We start from the raw sequence: 21,654 nt of genomic DNA on the forward strand, positions 1-21,654 counted from the left end.
AATATTCATGTTTTTGTACAAATAAAAAAATATTTAAGTTGAAATAATAAAAATAAGAATAAACAAAGTCGTTATTTTTTATATCCCGTTAAACGGTTACACAGTACAATATATTATAATTGAGTAAAAATAATAAGCCTTCTTAATTTTTAAGTTCTAATTGCATAATGGAAGTAGTATTAATATTGATTCACCAGAGAACGCGTATGGGAATACATATAAAGTAATGAATAATATAAATCATTTACTTGTCATTTTTTTAGAACTTCTCGAGTGATATTAAATGTAGTCATACCTATGTACCCGTAATGTTATTATATTTTCAAAATATACAGTAATAAAAAAATAAATAAATATGTCAAAATGCCGTGCTATAAGTTCCAGGTAACGTTATCGTCCAGCACAAGTTATTCGTATTATGTAGCAATTAGTATCTATAAAAAAAAAAAAGAAAAATCCTACTACCCAAAACTTATAACATGAAATAGGTCATTTTAAAAAACATAAAATAAGATAAGGTTAAAGAAACAGCACCTATAAAAGTGGCTAAAAACTTATTTGAAATTGAAAGAAAGAATTTATTAAAATTGTTGAGTATATTTTGTGCGAGTTATGACCAGTCGTATACACACAAAACAATTTCCTTCGCTTTGTCGCTTGCCGTAATAAATGGTTTGTTAACAATGTTTACTTACTAAATTTTATTTGACCACGAGTACAACACTAGATACAGGAAAAACGTTTAAATTATTTCTAATGTCGCTTTACACGACTAAATTATTCAAACACATATTATATTATTTATTGGTTTGTTTGCACATTAATTATACTATTTATACTCAGTCCGCCGAGAGAACACATTTAGGCGGCGACCATAACTTATTAATTGTCACGTATTCTCGCCATTATACTTATTAGCCCAATAATAAATGTCATCCAATCTACGTTGTTTAATCGGTGGCACTAAAGAATTAACCATTGCTCGCCGAATGGTGAGAGTATTTGACCCAGAGACACATGATCAACTGAATAGGCTTTCATTATTTCCCTAAGGTATTGAACTCTAAAAGTTGAAACCATATCCATAATTCGGTACGATATTGGAAATTTTATGAATTATAATACTATAAAAAAGAAACATTTAATTCAGTGTTATAGTTTTGTTATTCACTACAATAATTAATTCTACAAACATCATGTTACTCGTATCTAGGATTGTCCTAAATGTATAAAGGAAATGAATAGAATCCAAAAGAGTGTAAAATCATAAAATCCTTAGCGTTTCTAACAGGTAAAATAAAAGTGGTATGTCCACATACAATAAACACACAAACACGGAAATGGATAAAATCAAAAGCCGCCGTTGATCACGTTGCGTAAATTACGGTGAACAACGGTGGCGTATATTTAGTATTTATTTGAGAGGGGAGATATGACTAAAATAGTTTTTCTCCTTCCATTAAAAATATATGAAGTTTCTATTAATTTATTATAACTTCTCAACTAATATATATATAGGGCTCGGATTTTAAAGCATAATAACTAATAAGCAACAAAAAAAGCACACGATTGTTTTAAAAATGCAAAGAAAAAGCATATTTATTTTTAACAAAACCAAAAAAAAAGCATGACCAAAAATTAACATGAACTAGTTTAAAAAATTAGAATAATTAATTTAAACTAAAAAAAAAAATGATTTACCATGTATATCTCTAGATTTGAAGTAGTGAAACTGATTCTATTGTCCCACAGAATATTTTTATACATTGAAAACGAACTCTCTACGTCCACTGAATTGATCGGTGCATACTTCATACCAGAGGTCTCAAATTAACAGCACTAAATCTCAAATTTTGAAACGATCGATATCGATGTTGTAGGCATACAGACCATATAGAATATAGATACTGCAGGCGAGGGGCTATATTATGTAAATCGATAATCTATACGTTTAGTATAAATAAGCCGATAACAAAAACAGTAATAATCTAGTATAAACATTTAGTACGCATTCTGGGTTTTTACATTTCTTATTAATTCATTTGTTTCTATTACAATGTGTGATAACATATAAAAAATCCCCAAATGGAATAATTTAAAAAAAAAAAACAAAAAAGCATTTACATAAAAAAGCAACATAAAAAAAAAATTGGTTTATTTGGAATTAGAATGACACGAAACGAATTTATGTATAAGAATTAGATCTCTATCTCATAGGTATACAAAAAAAGTATCATATGCTTTAAAATCCGAGCCCTAATTATATATTATGTTCATAGTAGTTGCATAAACCTTAAAATCAGGATTGGGCAGCATCTTAGATGTAATTGTAACTTGTATCTCGATACAATTATATGAAGTATCGAGTATCTTGTATCTAGTATCTCAATACTGGTTTTTGAGTATGTTATGCCCTTGGAAATTATTTTTTAACTCAGTACCGATAAATTATAAAATATAGTTATATATGTGATATTTATATTATATATCTATGAATTATAAGTTATAATTATAACATATGACACATTAAATAATATGAATTAAATAATGAATCATTTATTTATTTATCATTTACAAAACAAACTGTAGTCTTCAAGGTTTCTTTAGCTATTTCATTAATAATTTCTTCAACATCCAATCTTATGTTATTATAAATGTGAAGCTCTGTAAGCCCATTCAGTCTGGACTAAAATTAAAATAATATTCGAAATCTAAACAATTAATAAATATTAAATACAACAAATATTTGATTAGTGAATAGGGAATATTTACCTCCTTCGTAGAATTTCTTAAATATGTTTTTAATCTTTTGACTTTTCATACAAGCTAAATGCGCGTTTCGATGATAAGTACTCTTAATGAGATTATGTAAAATCATATAACTGTAGGCAATCAAATCATGACCAATATGGCTAACAACAATAGTGTAACCGTTCAAACGATAACTGTACATATAGATTGTTTAGTAATACGTAATAAAATCACGGTCCTAGAGTCAACGAATCGAGATCCCCTGTGTAACGTTTTAAAGCCAGTTAAAATAATAAAATAATAATAAACATCAACACCCATCATAATTTTATTATGCTATTATTAAAACATAATATTATTATAATATGAGTGGTACAAATTCAATAATTCATTTTATACAGTCGGCGATGTTATCGTCGTTGCGAGTCGACATTATCGGTACTATTTTTTTCCGTTTTGGTTCGAGACGTTTTTTTGAGGGTAGAGACCCGAGATGGTTTTTGCAGAACCACTGCTGTCGTCGTCGCCTTCTTTGAAACGGTTTTCACCCACCGGCACCCGAAGCTCCTTGCACGCTTTAAACAGAGCCGCTACTTTCTCGGGGTCGGCGAATCGTCGCATACCTATCGGCTGGACGTCCGGCCGGCGCCTCTGTCGCTGCAATGGACCAATGACCTGTAGTTGGTCCGACGGGTTTTGCTCGCCCGCTGTTTACAAAACGCAAAAATAATAATAATGTTTACTATGAAAATAAAATGATATTTCCTTTTTTTTGATATCCTTTAAATTTTTTACTTTTTAAAATCTGTTTTTATAATATATTATCTCAAAAGGCGTGTATAAAATGTTTAAATAATTTATCGTTCCAAACAACATGGATATTATTGTTATTAACGCTATTTTAAATAAATTTAATAATTACGTATTTTAATCTTTTAAGGAGTTATCTCTCTAATATATATAAATACAACAATTTATAAATGTTATCTAGCAAACATCTTCTTAAATATTTTATACTGCAGGTATTAAATTTCAAGAAACAGATGAGGCGACCCTCGTACGACCACTTACCAATGACGAAGACCTCGGTGAATGTGATGGGGGGGGGGGAGGTGAGCGAAGCAAGTAGGCGGCTACAGAGCCATTAAGCAGGTTTCTCACGACCGGTGTACTTGCCAAGTACACCACTAATCAAATGGGCAAGTAATTACAAATTATACTATAGTAATACAAACAATACTACGTATTATTGTTCCAAAAACTGGTATTTTGTCAAGTTTATTCATTTGTATATTATCCATTCCTATTTGACTTTTATTACATTTACCAGCAGCCATTATTGGGAAGAGTACCAGTGATCAATAATCGTGTAAGTGTCTATACTGTTTTAACTGCAAGATAAATACCACGACTACTAAATATCGGCCAAGTATACCAGTATAAGTCGTGGAAATACAGCATTAATGCTTTATATTATAATATATGATTTAAATATGCGTATAAGTATATTAAATTTGCATAATGTACATAGATACACGCTGAACACCTGCGACTCACCTTTATGATATGTATACCCATTGTTACCATATAGACCGAGCTCTGTTGTACAGAAATGATTTATCTATATATATATATATATTATATAAATTAAAACATTTAAAACCACTGCGATTGGTCGTAGATTAATGTAAAACAAAAAAATAAAAAATTCGGCTGTGTGTTGATGTATTATACTTGTTCGTACTGTTGGGCATAGTTTAGATTTGGTCACGGTGACTGACTGCGGCTATTCATTGTACTCTTGCATATATATATCACACAACGACAACATTATAATATTATAGTCCGTACTTGTTCCATAGACCATACTACCATAGTACCATAGTAGTGGTATATTGTGACGACGACAGTTGTTCGAAGGTGTATAACACGCCCGTTTTCCGACACAATATGGTAACAATAATATAAAATTATAAAATATGACGGAAACATAAAACTATAAACAAACGATAATAATAAGGATATAGTTGGAAACAGAGACGCAGCATCGTGTTGTTTATTTTAACTTAACTTGAAATCCAAAATCTCAAATCTTGGCTTACCCAAAAACGGTTAATTATTATTAATGAATAAATAATGAATGAATGAATGAATCATAAAATGTCGGTTAATTATAACGTATAAAATATTATGTATCGAGAGAAATTTAAAACGAATCGAAAACATTGTCGATAACTCGAACCGTAAAATAAACTTTAGGTATAAGTATACCCACGATAATAATTTGAAATTCTGTGGTATATAAAAATATGTTTTTGTTTACGTATATTATAATTTAAATATACGCATCGGTAGATAGATACGAGGAAATGATTTCCAGTGAATGCGTTTTCAATTTCACTAAAATATTTAAAACAAAATAATAATTATAATATCCGTTAAAAACAAGCCAGGCTGGTACCAACAAGACACTTTATTTAATTCCATTATTTAAAATTGTAAGAATTAGTTTTTGAATATTTGTTTCGTCTACCCTATAAGCACAGAAGCTTACAATATGTGAATACGTGACAAAGTAAACAAGGCTTCAAAACGACTTTTATAATGTTATAACGGAAAATATCAAAAAAAAATTAAACGAGACATAAAATAATTCTATTAAAATTAAACAAAATATTTCAATATACATTTGAATGTAAAGTATGATTACAAATACGAAATTTATTTGAAAATAACGTTTGTATTTTTACACAATAGGCACACCCATAACATTTATCATAATTCATAATCATTGTACCAATGAAAAATGTAATTTTATTATTTTTTCCCCTTAATGACATAAATAATTTATGGGTATACCTACTCGTATATCAATTACTAAGAGCGGACTAAGGCAAAATTAAAATTAAAATTCGTTGGTCTAAAAATTGTATTGTATAAAATTTACATAGGTTTATAAACTGGAAATTATCATAGAAGTCACTGTGCTAGATATATTTGTAAGTAACCTAACCTTTCTGTTTTAAAAGTTCAAAACACCACGCCTTTTGTATCTACAATATATTATGTATAATATTAAAATCTATTCTCCAGTACCCATGCGTTTTTATTGCAATAAAAAAATTAAGTTTTAAGTAGATATCGTAAGCAGTAACTTGTACCATGTAAAAGTAAATGTAAATGTATACAAAATTATTTATTAAAAAAGTGCACTGTGCACTATAATCATAATATTATACAGCCAATTTATGTACCTACCTTGTGGACTACGCAAGTCCATGATCCATAAGTAATTATTTTATTCAATCGACTATACAAATCTTATCAAATGCAATAATAATTTATATTTTTCATTTTATTTATTTATCGACTAAACTAAGTAAATCGATAGGTACTGAAATGACTATAACCGTAATATTTCGATATAGGTAAATAATATACATACTACAATTTAAAGTATATTGAGCAGCTGAATTGATTTGCATAAAAAATATATTTAAATTATAATATATTATTGTTATCAAGATTATAATATATTTTGAAGCATTAGTTATTACTTTTATCTGTTGTAAATATAAAAATAAAACAGTTTTGTCACCGTTTTCCACCCACCATAAGTTTAATCAAAGATTTAATAAAAAGTTATCCAATCATCAAGCATAAATTAAAAACGTTAAACATGATTTTTTTTCATAAGGTTACATTAAATATAGGTACGTATACATTATGAACATATTACTAACAATAACGTTATATCTATACGCCAGATTACGCCTACTTACATATATTATATAAACAGTGAATAAGTATTATTATACTTATATAAATGTCGATCGGTTATAAATAAGAATCGAGAAAAAAATTACAAAACATCAAATTTAATGGTTTACATAATAATATTAATATTGTCTAAGTATAATTAGTATATACTGGTACCAAAAAATAAGAGACGAAATCGTCTCGCAATCGGTAAGTATGGATAATGTCAAACCGCCAAAATCTACCTACCGAATATAGAAACCAATTTTATAATCGAATACCTATAACAATGCATGTATAATGAGTAAAGCAATACTTGAAAAACTATCGCGGTTAAATTATGTCAAGAATTTGCATGCAAATCAACTTGGCCTGCGCGAGTCGTGCTGCAGCATCGCTCGAACCACAGATGGAACGGCGTCGGTCGGCCGATCACAGTCATATATAAACATTGATGTGCCTGCAGCTATATAGACGTTTGAATAAACCGGAATTGGCAATTATTATTATAATATACATTAACACTACACAGCCTTCGAGGGGTTTTTTTTTTTGAATTTACCGTCCGCCGCGCCAGTCGAATCCTAGTCATCATCATCATCATCACGTATTATAATTATTCGAATATCCTTACATTCTACAAAATGTGCGTATGCGTACGATTATAATTGCGCCGTTTTGATCCAATGCGCATATATTGCACAGGTCGTGTACTTATATATTATTGCATTGTTACGTCAAACAAGCGAGACTTTACAGCGAGTGAATTTACGTAATAATAATATTCTATACGTAGTATCATACTCACCGTGTGTGTTATATTGTGTAGTACCTAAACCTACGACCGTACAAGTAATATTTTATTATTCAAGTTCAAAGACATTTCACGAACGAATACAACGTCCACAATCATCATTCGAGTGTAGACCACTTTGTGACCGACCGGCGACCGCAAATCGATTTGAGTATAATATGCGATCTACAAAATATTATCGATTGACCTGACCTATACCGCGGACTATACCTAACGTTGCCAACCAATTATTTTTTTTTGTAATTTTAACATCGATTATTATTAGCAATTACACATTATGCGTCGTATATACACACACTTATAAATCTAATAGTTTAATCGATCAGTCTATCTTAAATAATTGCTCGGTGTACAAGGTTGGTGTACACGGCTATATTATTATCAAATTAAAGCTGTGTATAAGTCGTATTGAAGGTATTTATTAAAATCCGTCCCTAATTATTATCATATTTGAACTTTGTCAAACGATTATTTATCTATCATAATGTTAATCCTACGTAGCGGTTCATAACTACGAATCGATTCAAATTATGATAAGTCTGAAACTGAATTGACATCAAAAACAAAATTATTTTGCTGTCGGATGGGTTGTGTTATAAATAGGTAGAAAAATTAAATGAGTACATCATAAATCATGTTTAATATTTGACAAGATGAAGTAACAATTGAGTTTTGATTGAATACCACAACTAATATTAAACGTTTAAAAATCCATATCTCGTGTCAAGACTAGAGGGTGAAAAAAAGAAAACCGTTAAAATTGGTTGTTTAGTTGGATACTTCGATTTATTGTTATTTCAACGGTAAAACAACACTAAAAATAACCATATTATATACAATATACATGGTACATTTAATACTTTATATATCATATATTATATGTTTAACAAAAAATATTTCTTAAGCCACCGAATTCGTTGTTGTCGCGACACAATAATTTTAGGAAGAGTTAGGTATTCATAAACCTAAATATAATACCTACCCACATAATATATTAAATAATTGTATAAATGTCAGTATAAGCATTATAATATGCATTTACGTCTTACTGCAAGTAAAATTTTAAAAGCTATCGTTAAAATTGTTCGCACAACTTAATTAGGTATCTACGTATGTAGTATACAACAAATACGAATTATACTGATTATTATAATTATTTTATATAATGTTTTATCAGTTCTATGAACTTAAACCGCTATTAAAAAATTAGGAACATAAAACCAAATATATTAAAATTTTTTAAATAAAAAACTAAGTAAAATTTAAAATATTAAAATAACCTCTTAAGAATGTATTCATTTTTTGTCTGTTTTGTATAGTCGTATAGGCAATTTCATTATTTAGAGTATTGTTGTCTGACAATATTAAACAACAGTTACTGTTGTCCAAATTTACTTGTCTAATTGATAACCTAAATACAATTTTTCTGTAAAATTATATAGTGGGCACCTGCTTTAAACATTTTTTCCCCAAGATTCATTTAGAAAAATAGTATGGCCAATTAAAAGGTCAAACGGGCCACTCCTCCTGTTATACCTACCTACAAGCATTCCTATCTTGTAATAAATAAGGAACAAATGGCAGAAGTTAAATTAATGGTCTTAAAAATTAAATAAACAAATCGTTAATACATACGTCTTACGGGTAAATCTACATGATAAACTTGGTCTTGGTCCATTTCGGTGTTTCCGTCGCTGCGACATAATATGACGCGTTTGCACGCCGCATATGCACGCCGTATTTTTTCCTGACACCAACTTATAATAGTCATTCAATTCAAAACTTCCAATAAACAACCAAAACAAAAATTTTGAAAACGGATTTTTAACAAACAAAGTTTTGATTGTCGCCTAACGACGGTATAAATATACGTATATACTACTCCGTATATAATACACGCATCTAGTATAAATATATATTTCAACAATATTATACATAATAAATAAATATATAAGAAAAACCTAAGACGTGAATAATGCGATTCTTAATTTCGTTTCGTAGATAGGTATATGTATATTATATATAATTTTTTTTATCAGTTATTACGCGGTATTTTCGTTTACGTTTGGTCACGGTCGTTGATGGACACGAGTGGATGTGGGACAGAGAGCGGGTTGTTTCAGTATTGTCTATGATGGAGATTTGAATAGTCGCACATAATACGAAACAGTGGTCAAACGGACGCAATATATAGATCGTCAGAAACGGAGAGAGCGGAAGAAGGAAAACGCGCATAAGGCTCGGCGCGATGATATTTTGTACACGATTTTTTTTTTGTTTGCGGTCGCAAAGAGGGGGGGGGGGGAGAAATCGAACATAAATCGTTTTCACAGTTTATCATCAGCGTATAAAATATGTAACGGAGAACGCTTTAACCCGAAATAATAATATAGTGCGTAGGAGGAAAATATAATATATAACAGTCATTACACTGTGTAAATTGCAGAGACGAACAAATTATCACATCATGATAGGTACTGTTATTTGTTACCAATATATTTTAAGTATTTATATTATTAAGTTTAGTATTAACTCAACAGAGATTTCAATATTTTATGGTTGGACTAGAGGATAATACTATCAATATTGAAAACTGGTATTTTTAAGTATAATAAATGGTACTATATACCTGAACTTCTAGTACATTGTCAGAAATGGCCAAGATTCTTTAGAATCAATAATCCTTAATAATTCTATTCAGGAAATCATTTCCCAGAGGTCCAATGCAGACAATTTTCATTTATTGTTTTGAATAATAATTACCAAATCAATGCTTTAAATTACATACTTCATCTGAAAAAGTAGGTACATAATTACAAATTCCATATTTTATATGAAAATTTTATACTAGTGAATGGAACAATTTAAAAAAAAGAAAAAAAAATACATTTCATAAAGGTATATATAAACATATATAATATATATATTTTTACGTTTATACATCCTAATATTATGATATTTCAAATTAAAAAAGAATTATTGATTAATGTACAATTCTCCTGCGTACAACAAAAATAATAAATTATATATCATTAAAATAAAATATAAAATTATTCTGAATTAACTAATGATAAATTATTAAGCAAAACAAAGTGAAGGATAAAGCTATAATAATATGTAAATTAGAACAGCAAAAATAAAAATATTCAAATAAAAAAATGTGACAGTCATTAGAAATTAACTATTAAGATTATGAAAAACATGATATAAAAAAAAATTAAGCATGCCAATTACAGCTTATACTTCCAAACAAATTAACTAAAATTAATGAAAACAATAAATAAAAATAAATTACTGAATACGTAAGTCTTTCATATATACAATATTTTATATTGTACACTTAATTGTAAATTTATACCCAACAAACTTTAATAGGTGGCGAAGTGTTTGAACTTCCAGTCGTGTGGTAATTGAACGATTGATTAATAGGCGTAGTAGACACAGAACTCCATCTTCTTGAAACTTTATCAATTGGGAAATGTCCGGTTGGTGGCAATCCCAATTCGGGGTAAGTAGGAGAATTACTGTTATCGTGTGAACTGATTGATGAGAAACCACTCTCATCTTCTATGACATTATTCTTTTGCTTATTTTCTTTCTTGAAAAAGTCTGATCCTTTTATAGATGTTTCACTGTGGTTTGAACTACTACTAGAAACTTCCAAGCATTTCACACCATTACACACAGCTGGTAAAGAATCACAACTGCAAAGCTGTGAATTGGATAACAGTTAATAATTTTGATTATAATTTTATGTATACTAGAAAATAAAACAATTTTGTTTTCAAATGATAAACAAGCACTTACTGAAGAGTTGCTGTTCTTTTCAAATAATGTACTATAGCATGGTGTCAAGTGTTGGACTAGATCTGGTTCTTTGGTATGAATTATAGACTGGACAGTGCGATACAACCTAAAAGCTTCTAGCGAGAGCTTTTCGGTATATTCACCTTTATTACTCTTCAATGATGGTCTCCTAAACAAAGATAATTATTATACATTAATCAAATAAATAAAAATATTAGATTTTAATTTAAGATGAAGACATAATATCGACTAGTTAGAGATTTTCATATATTTTTTTTAAATATTAGTTTACCTATTTTTAATGGGCAAATTAGGTTTGTCGAGGGTTGTATTCAAAGACGTGTGTGCTTTTTCTAAGAATTTAGATACTTGCTCCAACACTGCTTTATACATTTGATTACTGGCCTCAACCTGTAAACAATTTTCAAGTTATTTGTGTTAAAAAAAAAGTATATGTATACAAATAAGTAAAAAAAAAAAATATGTATAAATATATTATAATACACAAATATAACATGCACCTGTTTTAGTTGCCACTGAAGAGTGTCTACTTGGGATTTTGCCAATGTCAACTCGATGCAAGGTGCCTGGTCATTGGCATCTTTCTGCATCAGTTTTTCGTGTTTGGAACGCAAGTCGTTGTAAAGCTAGCAAAAATAAAACACCAAATGGTAAATTATTATTAATCAACACGGGAAAACATGACAAGTACTTAGATATAATGGTTTTTTAGGGGCGATTATACAGCGGGACGACGAATTATTTACTTATTTATATTTTGTTTATTGTAGAAATAAAAAAAGACAAAATCATCGAGCAGTCATGGTTGATAAACCATGTGTGAATCCTGTACCGATCTGAAACTGGGTTTACTACTTGTGCGCACAAAATGTTAAACAAGTTACTCAATTTTCAAAACGCAAAATATCCAAAGTTTAGTTAATACTATAAAGGGTGAAGGATAATTAATAACGAAATGGTATAAATATGAATAATCTTGACCTAGTATAGAGTACATGATCTCTATGATATAATAGATGTGACTTTCTCTTCATAATATTAATACAAAATTTAATATTATAGGTAGGTACCATAAAAATTCTAACTAAAACTAGTATACAATAAAATAATGTGATAATACGAATAATACGATTGTCACATAAGTGCACACTATTTGATTTAAGTGCGTATTAAAAAAAAAATGTAGGCATCTATCAGTTAAGTATCAGTACTTATTAGCAGTTTAGTTGCCATATTTATTTACAAAACACACAAAATGTGTTGTATGTAGATCAGATTATTTATGTATACTAATTTATAAATATGAATATTAAAATAAATGTAGTAGGTACTTTTAGTCCGATAATTTCAGATTAATAGTTCTAACAAGGCGCAAAAAAAATTATATGGATTAAAGTAGATTACCTTCATGTTGATGTCATTGGAATCGATTAAATAATAAAATGCCCATTTTAAGTAGGTATCATAAATCATAAACACATAGATACGAGCCCGGGGAAGACTAACCTAACCACCACCATTAATAAAAATGTTGAAACACAGTTGACATTGCGGCAAAACATATAGAAAAATAACCACAAAGAATTTGACGGATAATGAATCAGAATAATAATATAGGTTTACCATGTACTGAGGCATACTATTATGAAATAACAATGGCCAAACAACATTTAAAGGAATTATGCTCTAGCTGTATTATACGTGTAATTATACACTCTATATGCATGAACACGAAATTTGTGACAGACTGACATTATGAGTAATAAAACCATGCAAGTCGGGCAATCGATCGAATGCTAGAGAGAAAGCATTTTTTTTTTTGTACTATGTATAACAAAAATAATTAAAATAATAGTAATAATAATCCTCACATACCATGGCAGGTATACTCTTGAAGTATTATTCAAAATTGTTTTGTTTTATGATCAATTAATTTCTCACGCTTTTAAATCAGAAATATTTATCAAATTTTATTCTGCAATAACAATAACAACATCAAAAGTAGGCTGTATTTTATAACAATTGACAAAGAGCCAATAATATTCAGTGAAAGTATATTTCTTTAGAATAGTTATTTTTCACTAATGTGCCATTATTATTATTATATTACCTGATTATTATTAATTTTATAACAATCTCACTTTCAGTAAGATAAACATAATACGATCTGATGCAACAGACCTTGCTAATATTGAGTAGCAAGTACAATACAAAAGTAGAAGAAGTTACACTTTAATAATAAATAATGGAAAATTTGTAATATGATTGTTCAATAGTGTTCCAGTTTTCAAAGAAACGCATATAGGTACCTATTGATTTCATTCAACGAGTATAATAATTTCATGCAACAAATACACATATTTTTCGGTTTAATGTAATATTTAAAATTTTCGAAGGTTAAAAATCCAATTTTTACACTGGTCAGTGGTCATACGTTCGAGGTTTGTTTTGATTATGATTTTAAGAACAATAAGAAAATAATATATTTAATACTATAGCGAATTCTGTGAAATTCAATACACCGACAACAGACTCTTGGCTACTCCTACCAAAAATTGGTCATATTGCACAATTATTTGTATAATATTACCTCTTTTCGACCAGTTATTATTGTATTCTATTCAATCACCGGAGAAATAAATAAACCATACTGAATCAATGCATGGGTGTATGGTATACTTATTTTTTTGTTTAAAAATCACAATATAAATGAATAAATGAGTTGTATACAATTGGAAAGCCAACGATTTTATCGACGATTTTTTTTTTTTGTAACTCATCTAGATTTTTTCGCATAATAATAAAATAATGAAAAAATGATCTCTTGCTGTAGGCCATTTTGAAATTATTTTGTTTATATGGATGTAAGTAAAAAAAAAAACTCAACCTATTTATTTATAAACATCATTCAAGTACCTATGATTACTGGATTTCCAATTTTTTTTTTTACAATATTATTGTAAATGAAAATATATTTTCAGGTAATAACATTAAATTACTTATATCTAATGAATAACTAATACAATATGTTTAAGAAACTATAAATTAAGAAAATTTAGTAGGAATTTACTTACATTTTGCAAATGTTTGTATTCTTTTTTAATAAATTCGAATGATTCATTGTTTTCATTTGTTTCAAACCTTTGAGAAAGTCTTCTATTTACCTAGAAATCATAATATTTCGTATAGTAATTAAATTAGTTTAACAATTGTACAGTATTTTTATTAAACATTAATCGTCCATATAAAAAAAAAATAAAATTATAATTTACAATGAAATAATATAATATATTAAACAAAATAAGATATTATGTATAGGTGGTACGCATATACATTATACTCGTACTATAATAGTTCACAAAATATTATATACCTACCTATACCATCAACAAAGGAATTTTTAAAGTAGCGCCAAAAAAAAAAAAAATATATGAATAGCAACGAGAATACTTGACAATTTCATGGAGAAAGTTATCTAAATTATTACAAAATAATTTCAATAACAATAATAATAATAATCTACAACGGTAAAGACGAATCGAGTATTAACAATTTTTAGTCTGACGTAACAATCACATTTCATCAACTATTCATTTGTATGTCATAGGTATTTGAATTATGCTCTTACTGAAGAAAATTGTATAACATACGGGCGGCGTTACATAGAAAATTAGTGTGGAAATGAATACACGTAGAATATACTGTTTATACAATTTAGAATAGAGGACGCGTCAGTAATTTCTGCGGGCTAAACGCATTCATAAAACGTGTTAAAAATAATAAAATAAAACCATGATAATTTTATGGTCTAATTATTCATCACATTAATTAAACAGGAACGAAAGTTTATTTAAAAAATGTTTATGGAAATTAAAAAAAAGAAACAATTGAAGTATCGAACAGTTTTTAATAAATATAGACTGCAACAACTACGTTTTAATTAAAAGTTTTAATTCATTCAAACTTACGCTTATTAAGGCAATACGAATTCCATCATTAAACACTATAGGATAACTGTTCATATGTGTAAACGTTACTTGATTTAAGATTATTATAATATGGGTATGTATTTTCTTGTATTTGCATAATACTTAAAAACAACGGCAAATTATCTGTAATACATTATAGATCTCGAACTCATCGTGATTCGGTCGTGATCATATCAATTATTACACTTAATAACTATTATGTATTACACAACCCAGTACATTACAATTTAATAACACATTTACTAATTTTATTGAATTTAAAATTTATTTTCGGCGTACCAATAGCTTTTTAGTCATACACTCTTATCACAAGTTTTTAATAATATTATACTGAGTACTTAAAAAAACAAGATAATCTTAATGAAACAACGAAATAAACCCAACAATAAATAATAACACAATATATAACATTATATTATGTTAGGAAGATACATATACTTTAACTCCATGGTTTTGTCTGAGGAAGTAGGTACAGTTAATAAAAATTTGAAACCATATTATATTAATTCAAATTGAATTTTATTATAACCGTATTTCTTGCTTGAAAATTCCCATGAAAAACGAATATAATTATTATAATATTAAAACTGTTGCTAAATGCTAATATAGCTGTAGATATCCGGGGTAGTACCGATGTATGCCATTCACCGGAAACAATGGTAGTGTTTCAAGATAAAAACATTTAAAAAAATTCAAAACCTTCAAACTGCAGTGGTGGTGATTCATTATATTGTGTCCGGCTATATTTTACCGCTACTTCTAATGCGGACCTTTATAATATTATAATTTTGGTAAAAATATGCCATTATTTCAGGGTTCTGCGTAAACATCCTAGCAAATAACATTTAAATGTCCTAATCTTTAAAATAATAATACAACAAGGTACGTAAAAATAAAAATATTTAATTCTGCATAACGTACGCTACACGATTATATGAATTAAACAAAGAATGTATATAATTGTACATCATAATATACTCATCTCGGTTTATTAGCCTAAAAATTATTTGAATCCAAATAATGCTCGAAATAATGTGATAATACGCTACTAAAATGAACGATCCCAAAGAAAACTTACTAAAAATGTTCACTAAATATTCAAAATTGTTTGTAAACAATATACATAAATTATAAGAATGCATCTTCAATTATAATTTATGTATATCATCAATAATTAATGCATTAAATTAATTAATACGTACAAAATAGAACACGACTAAATTTCTATGTTAGGAGCGGTTAAAAGTTCTCTATGTTAGAAGTGACCAAGACAAAAAAATACCATTTCTAATCTCCTTATAATATTAATTATTATGAATTTAATCCTTTTAAAATTAGTAATATTTAGTTAAAAATTAAAACAATAATAAAATGTCAACATAGCAAAAGTTATCAAAGAATAATTAAGTAACATATTCAAATTTAATTACAATAAGAACATTTAAATTTAGAGTTTAGATAAATGTTATTGATATTCTCTGCTTGTCTAAATTCAACAATGAAATCACGAAGACTAAACGGTTTATAGTTTATATTCTTGTCTTCATGGTTGAAAATTTGAAATATAATTTTCAACTATTAAATTTATTATAAGACTATAATTATTAATCAGTAATAAGTACCTAATAACTATATTCTAAAAATAAAACATTATTTTAGAGACCGAAATGAAAATTAAAAACTTTATATTTATGTAGGTATTAGAGGTTTACACGGGCTGAAAAATGTCTAGTCCGGCCTGAATAGGTTCGTATTTTTATTTTATACAGTCTGATATAGGTAAAAAATTTTAAGAGTAAGACCGTACCGGTACTGATAGTGGATATCTCAGTGCTTTTGGAATAGTGCCCTAATCCGGGTAATTTTTTTAAATTATTTAAATACTTTTTTATATAAACAATGAATACATCTATCAAAACATTCAAAACACAGTGTTGTAATTATATTAATATCATACAACACATTAATAATTCTGTTAAAACATTTCGGAGAGTCCTAATCGGAGCATGGCGAGTTTTAAACACAAATATACCTAATAAAATGTCTAGAGGTTTAAATAAACGGGAAGCATAAAAAAAAATAAATCTAAACCCTGGCTTGTTAATAATCAAAACATGTAATTTCATATCATAGTCGTTCTATAATGTATTTTTACCAGATTGTTTATCAAAAAACAAATAATATGAATATAAATAAATATATATAATACATGATCCTAACTTCGATTCGACCTAGATCTGACTACCAAATAAAAGGTCCAATCCGTCCAGGTGTTAATTAGTATACTACAATATTAATATTATAATAATCAGGGCCTATTTTTGTATGTATTTAATACACGCCACACTATGTTATACAAAATTCGTTATGGACAGTTGAAATTATTAAATGTGTAACAACTAACAACTAATTTGTGACAGTATTATTTTCATTAATTGTAAATTAGGCACAGTAAATTATTTTATTTTTAATCTACAAACATCACTGAAGTTATTTTTTTGATAACAGTGACTATATTTAATCAACAATTTAAACAAAGCTACAAATTAATAAAGAAAAATTTAAGTTTAAAATAATCTATTATACTCTGCTATTTTTAATTGGTCTATTACTCAAATTAAAGTTTAAAAATAAAGATAATACCACAGATAATTAAAGCCCACCACAATTTTTATAATTAAATGTTGAAAAGAAAAAGAGAATTTTAAAATTTATTTCACACAAATATTAAAATTAAAATGGATTATCCTGAACATAGAATTTTTTTGTTATAGTTATTTTCGTGAAATTGAACATATGTTTGACGGAAATAATAAATGTGCTTACGACGATCTCAAGTAATAAGTAAAGGATAGATATTTATTTCACCAAATTGTAGCATATTAACATACCCATATTGTTTATTTGACATATTATTTCGAATATTATAAAAAACACCTTAATATAATATTGTATTATTTAAAAAAATAAAACTAAGGTAATAATTAGAAAACTTCTATTTCAGAAATCGTTAACTATTCTATTATATTTTCATTGTTTACTTAAATGAAAATAAAAATAATTTATGAAAAATATTGAATGAACAGTGAAACGGTAAGGTAGGTCACAGGAAAATATATTCATAAATATTAGGAACAAAACTGGTAACTATTACATGCAAAACATAATTACCTATAATATTATTATAAATTTATGAATAATAGGTAGCTATGAAAATAATACAACTACCACCTACTTAAAACAAAAATAACACTTTTTTTAATACATAATTTTATCTAAGTGTCCATACCGTTGTTAACTTTTTTGACACAATAACCGAATGAAAAATTGACCTTTAAACCGTTACACTCCATGTACTTTCTAATTCAAGATCTCATGGCTCATATTATAAAATTATATACTATACATATCTAATTATTCACAAGAAACAGTACAAACATTAGTGTTCATAAAGTATGCATTTTTAAATGAGTGTTTTGTGTATTTTTTGTACATTATATGTGTACTTATTAGTAATGAACTATACACACTAAACATAAGAAACGTTTATTTTCAACAGGTAGGTATAACACTACAAACTAACATTGATATCTAAATCGATTAAACCACATTATCTATCAAAATCCAACCAAATATCAAACCAGTGATTATTATTATTATTTTTTTTTATAATACGTAATAATTGTTATAGTTTAGTAGTAGAAGTATTTACGATTAAAGATATATCTAGTAGTATCTGATGTGTAATGTGAACTTATTTGACAAAAACTTCTGGTAAAACCCAAATGAAGTCTAAATACAAGTTAATTTAATTTAAATAAAATTTGGTAAATTTAAAAATTCTAAGCTAATAGGCTATAACAAAAACTTAATATTTTTCCAAGTGTTTAGTAAATAATTGTTAATAATGAACACAGTAATGGAATATCTACAAAACATTATCTTTATTTATAATAGATATTGACACTTATTATAAAAAAAAATATATATTATTCGTTAAAATAATGATTATAATTAGAAAGAAATACTACTTCATACATACAAATAGACCCAAGTTTTTGTATAAAAATAAAATAATAAATGTTCTATAATTATCCAATAGCCATGCTATAAATAATAATTGTTGTGTAAATAATATTTTCCTGAACATTTCAATATTCAAAACATTTACATAAACCTTCAATGTTCATATTATAATATAATAGGGTACTTTTAATATATTATTGTGATTACATAAACTATAGAAAAACGTAGTACATTAAACTGGTTTTATTCGATTCATTCATGGTCAAATCAAATCAAGCCTTTTATGGTTTTTCGATCTTGCGTCTTCAACAATATTTTAAGTTTTAACCTCTTACATCATAATTAAATATAAAAGTAAATAATAAAACACTAGCGAATAAAAGGAACAATGAAGTTTACGATTTTCTAGATCTACTATTATAGGGATTATTCAAAAGATTCTTTTTAATTAATATATTAGTCAATTTACAAAAAGGTAGTAGTACTTTAAATTCAACTTATCACTTTATGATTTTATCGCTATAATTATGAATATTTAATTAATATTACTAATATGTCTGCAAATTTTGTGTCAAGCCTATCGATTTTTCCTCCTAGATCCACTGGTGAATACATTTATAAATAGATAACCAATAGATTTAGTTCATAATTTAAGTTTAAAACCGCATTTAGAATGATGAATAATAGAAAAGAAAAGTTAAAAAATCTACACTATACATCTAGTAAAATAAATCTTACCAAACATTGTAATTAAAAAATTCGGTAAAATATAATGACAATAAGAATGCGTCAGTATACAAAATTGAACAAAACATTACGTAACACAATGATGAATATAAAACTAGGAATTTTTAATCATTTAAAATTAAAATTTATTACGAGATTAATCATTAATTCTGATAGTCTTATTGGAATACTAACGACTCGTTAGACTACAAAGTACTTACAGAACGAAATTTAAAATGTTTTTATAAATTATTAATTATAATCTCAATCCATAACTTTATTATATAAACATAATAATTAATAATTATAGTCAAAGAACTGAAAATAGTACGAGAACGTTAATCGAGTGGAAATCCTAAGTAACACGAGTAAACTCAAAAGTAAACAAAATTTCCCCCTTCTCTAATGAGGGTGATCGGATGGTATTCGCGGAAAATAAATATACCTGTCCGTAAGCGTATACCTACCGGAAATTGGATTTTTTTTTATTGCCGACTTCTAGTACCTATAATATCAGTATACTAAAATTAGCAGACTATAGCAACACCTAACCACGTTCCCAAGCTCACTTGCAAGCTTATTAACACGAATCGAAGCGAATAATTAATTTTTTTTTCCACACAACAAACGGCACGTTGGGCACCTCCCATAATAATAACGAAAAGTTTTTTCACAGCTCCAATTTAACACCACCCGCCCTAGCAACCGGTCAACGGCATAACGGCAACAACACGGGTAAACATCGAACCACGCCTCGGGCAAAACCCATTTCGTACGACGAAGTGGATAATAATATTATTATCTCGCAACCAGTATTTACCTGGTCAGTGGCGACGGCAAGTCAATCAACGTCGTGAAAACATACGCCTCGAGTACCGGCAATGCGATATTATGTATAGTTACCTACGATAATCAAAAAAAACCTCTACCGGGACGACGAAAAAGGGGGAGAGAATCCGTTATTTTTCGATTATTTTATTTTGTTTTAATTACCTGCCGCTGCGATCCGACAGTGTTGTACCGTTCGTTGCCGGTCATATCTAGATCGGCAAAGTTCAGCGACTTGGTCGTCTCTAGCGCCATGGACTTGGCGAACGAACTCTTGAAGAAGTGGTGATGATGTTGGTCGCCGTCGGACAGACCGTCATACGAACCCGAAAAATAATGATTTCTTTCCATTTCCGGTCGGGGCGCGCGCGCTCTTCCACCCGACGTCGCAGTCGTTTCACGGGCAATAAACAAACGGGAGACGATCGCACCCGGGGCACACGCACTACTATATACTCTCCTCGCACACGCGTGCTCGCCGAGTCGTCGACCTTTTACGATTTATTATTACGCTTCCGTAACGATATCGCAGCTACAGTAGGTACCTACGTTAAATACGTAACTTTTTCTTGAAACTAGGCCAAACGGTCCAGCGAAAAAAATCTTGTGTCCGGTACTCCGATGCCGTGCCCCGCTGGAATGCGATTAAATATAGATCTCCTCAGTTTCGGAACGGACAGCGGCGTAGACTTCCGCGAAAATCGGCGGCGGACAAAAATAAAAACGGAAGAAATTCAAAACGTCACGTGGGCCCCCCACTGCGCGGCCGCGACAAAACTGTCGCGACGGTTGTCTCGCCGCAATCGCACGGGCCACGGACGTGAAAACAAACGACGTACACACACACACGCGCGACAACGACGGCCGACGGGAGACGACGACGCTGGACGACGGACGGACAACGATAGCGCCGAACAAAAACAGTCGCCACGC

At 28.6% G+C, this 21,654-nt stretch overlaps 2 protein-coding genes across 3 annotated transcripts; both read right to left on the minus strand.

Annotated features, from left to right (window-relative positions):
- Positions 1-3,061: 3,061 nt before the first annotated feature.
- On the minus strand, positions 3,062-9,174 carry LOC126550443 (uncharacterized). The gene is made up of 2 exons (XM_050202032.1): positions 8,960-9,174; positions 3,062-3,458 (listed from the first exon to the last, which is right to left on the minus strand). Exons 1-2 carry the CDS (start codon positions 9,093-9,095, stop codon positions 3,193-3,195), a joined length of 402 nt encoding a protein of 133 aa, XP_050057989.1. The 5' UTR covers positions 9,096-9,174; the 3' UTR covers positions 3,062-3,192.
- A 1,034-nt stretch (positions 9,175-10,208) lies between these two features.
- On the minus strand, positions 10,209-21,603 carry LOC114131552 (uncharacterized). 2 transcript variants are annotated; one of them, XM_050202031.1, is made up of 6 exons: positions 20,887-21,600; positions 14,227-14,316; positions 11,653-11,778; positions 11,424-11,542; positions 11,132-11,300; positions 10,209-11,036 (listed from the first exon to the last, which is right to left on the minus strand). In XM_050202031.1, exons 1-6 carry the CDS (start codon positions 21,070-21,072, stop codon positions 10,677-10,679), a joined length of 1,050 nt encoding a protein of 349 aa, XP_050057988.1. In that variant the 5' UTR covers positions 21,073-21,600; the 3' UTR covers positions 10,209-10,676. The 2 variants fall into 2 exon arrangements, with proteins under 2 accessions (XP_050057988.1, XP_027852602.1); XM_027996801.2 differs by lacking the exon at positions 14,227-14,316 and having other exon boundaries at positions 20,887-21,603.
- Positions 21,604-21,654: the final 51 nt, after the last annotated feature.

The sequence above is a fragment of the Aphis gossypii genome, chromosome 2 (assembly GCF_020184175.1).
Source record: "Aphis gossypii isolate Hap1 chromosome 2, ASM2018417v2, whole genome shotgun sequence".
Classification (NCBI taxonomy): Eukaryota; Metazoa; Arthropoda; class Insecta; order Hemiptera; family Aphididae; genus Aphis; species Aphis gossypii.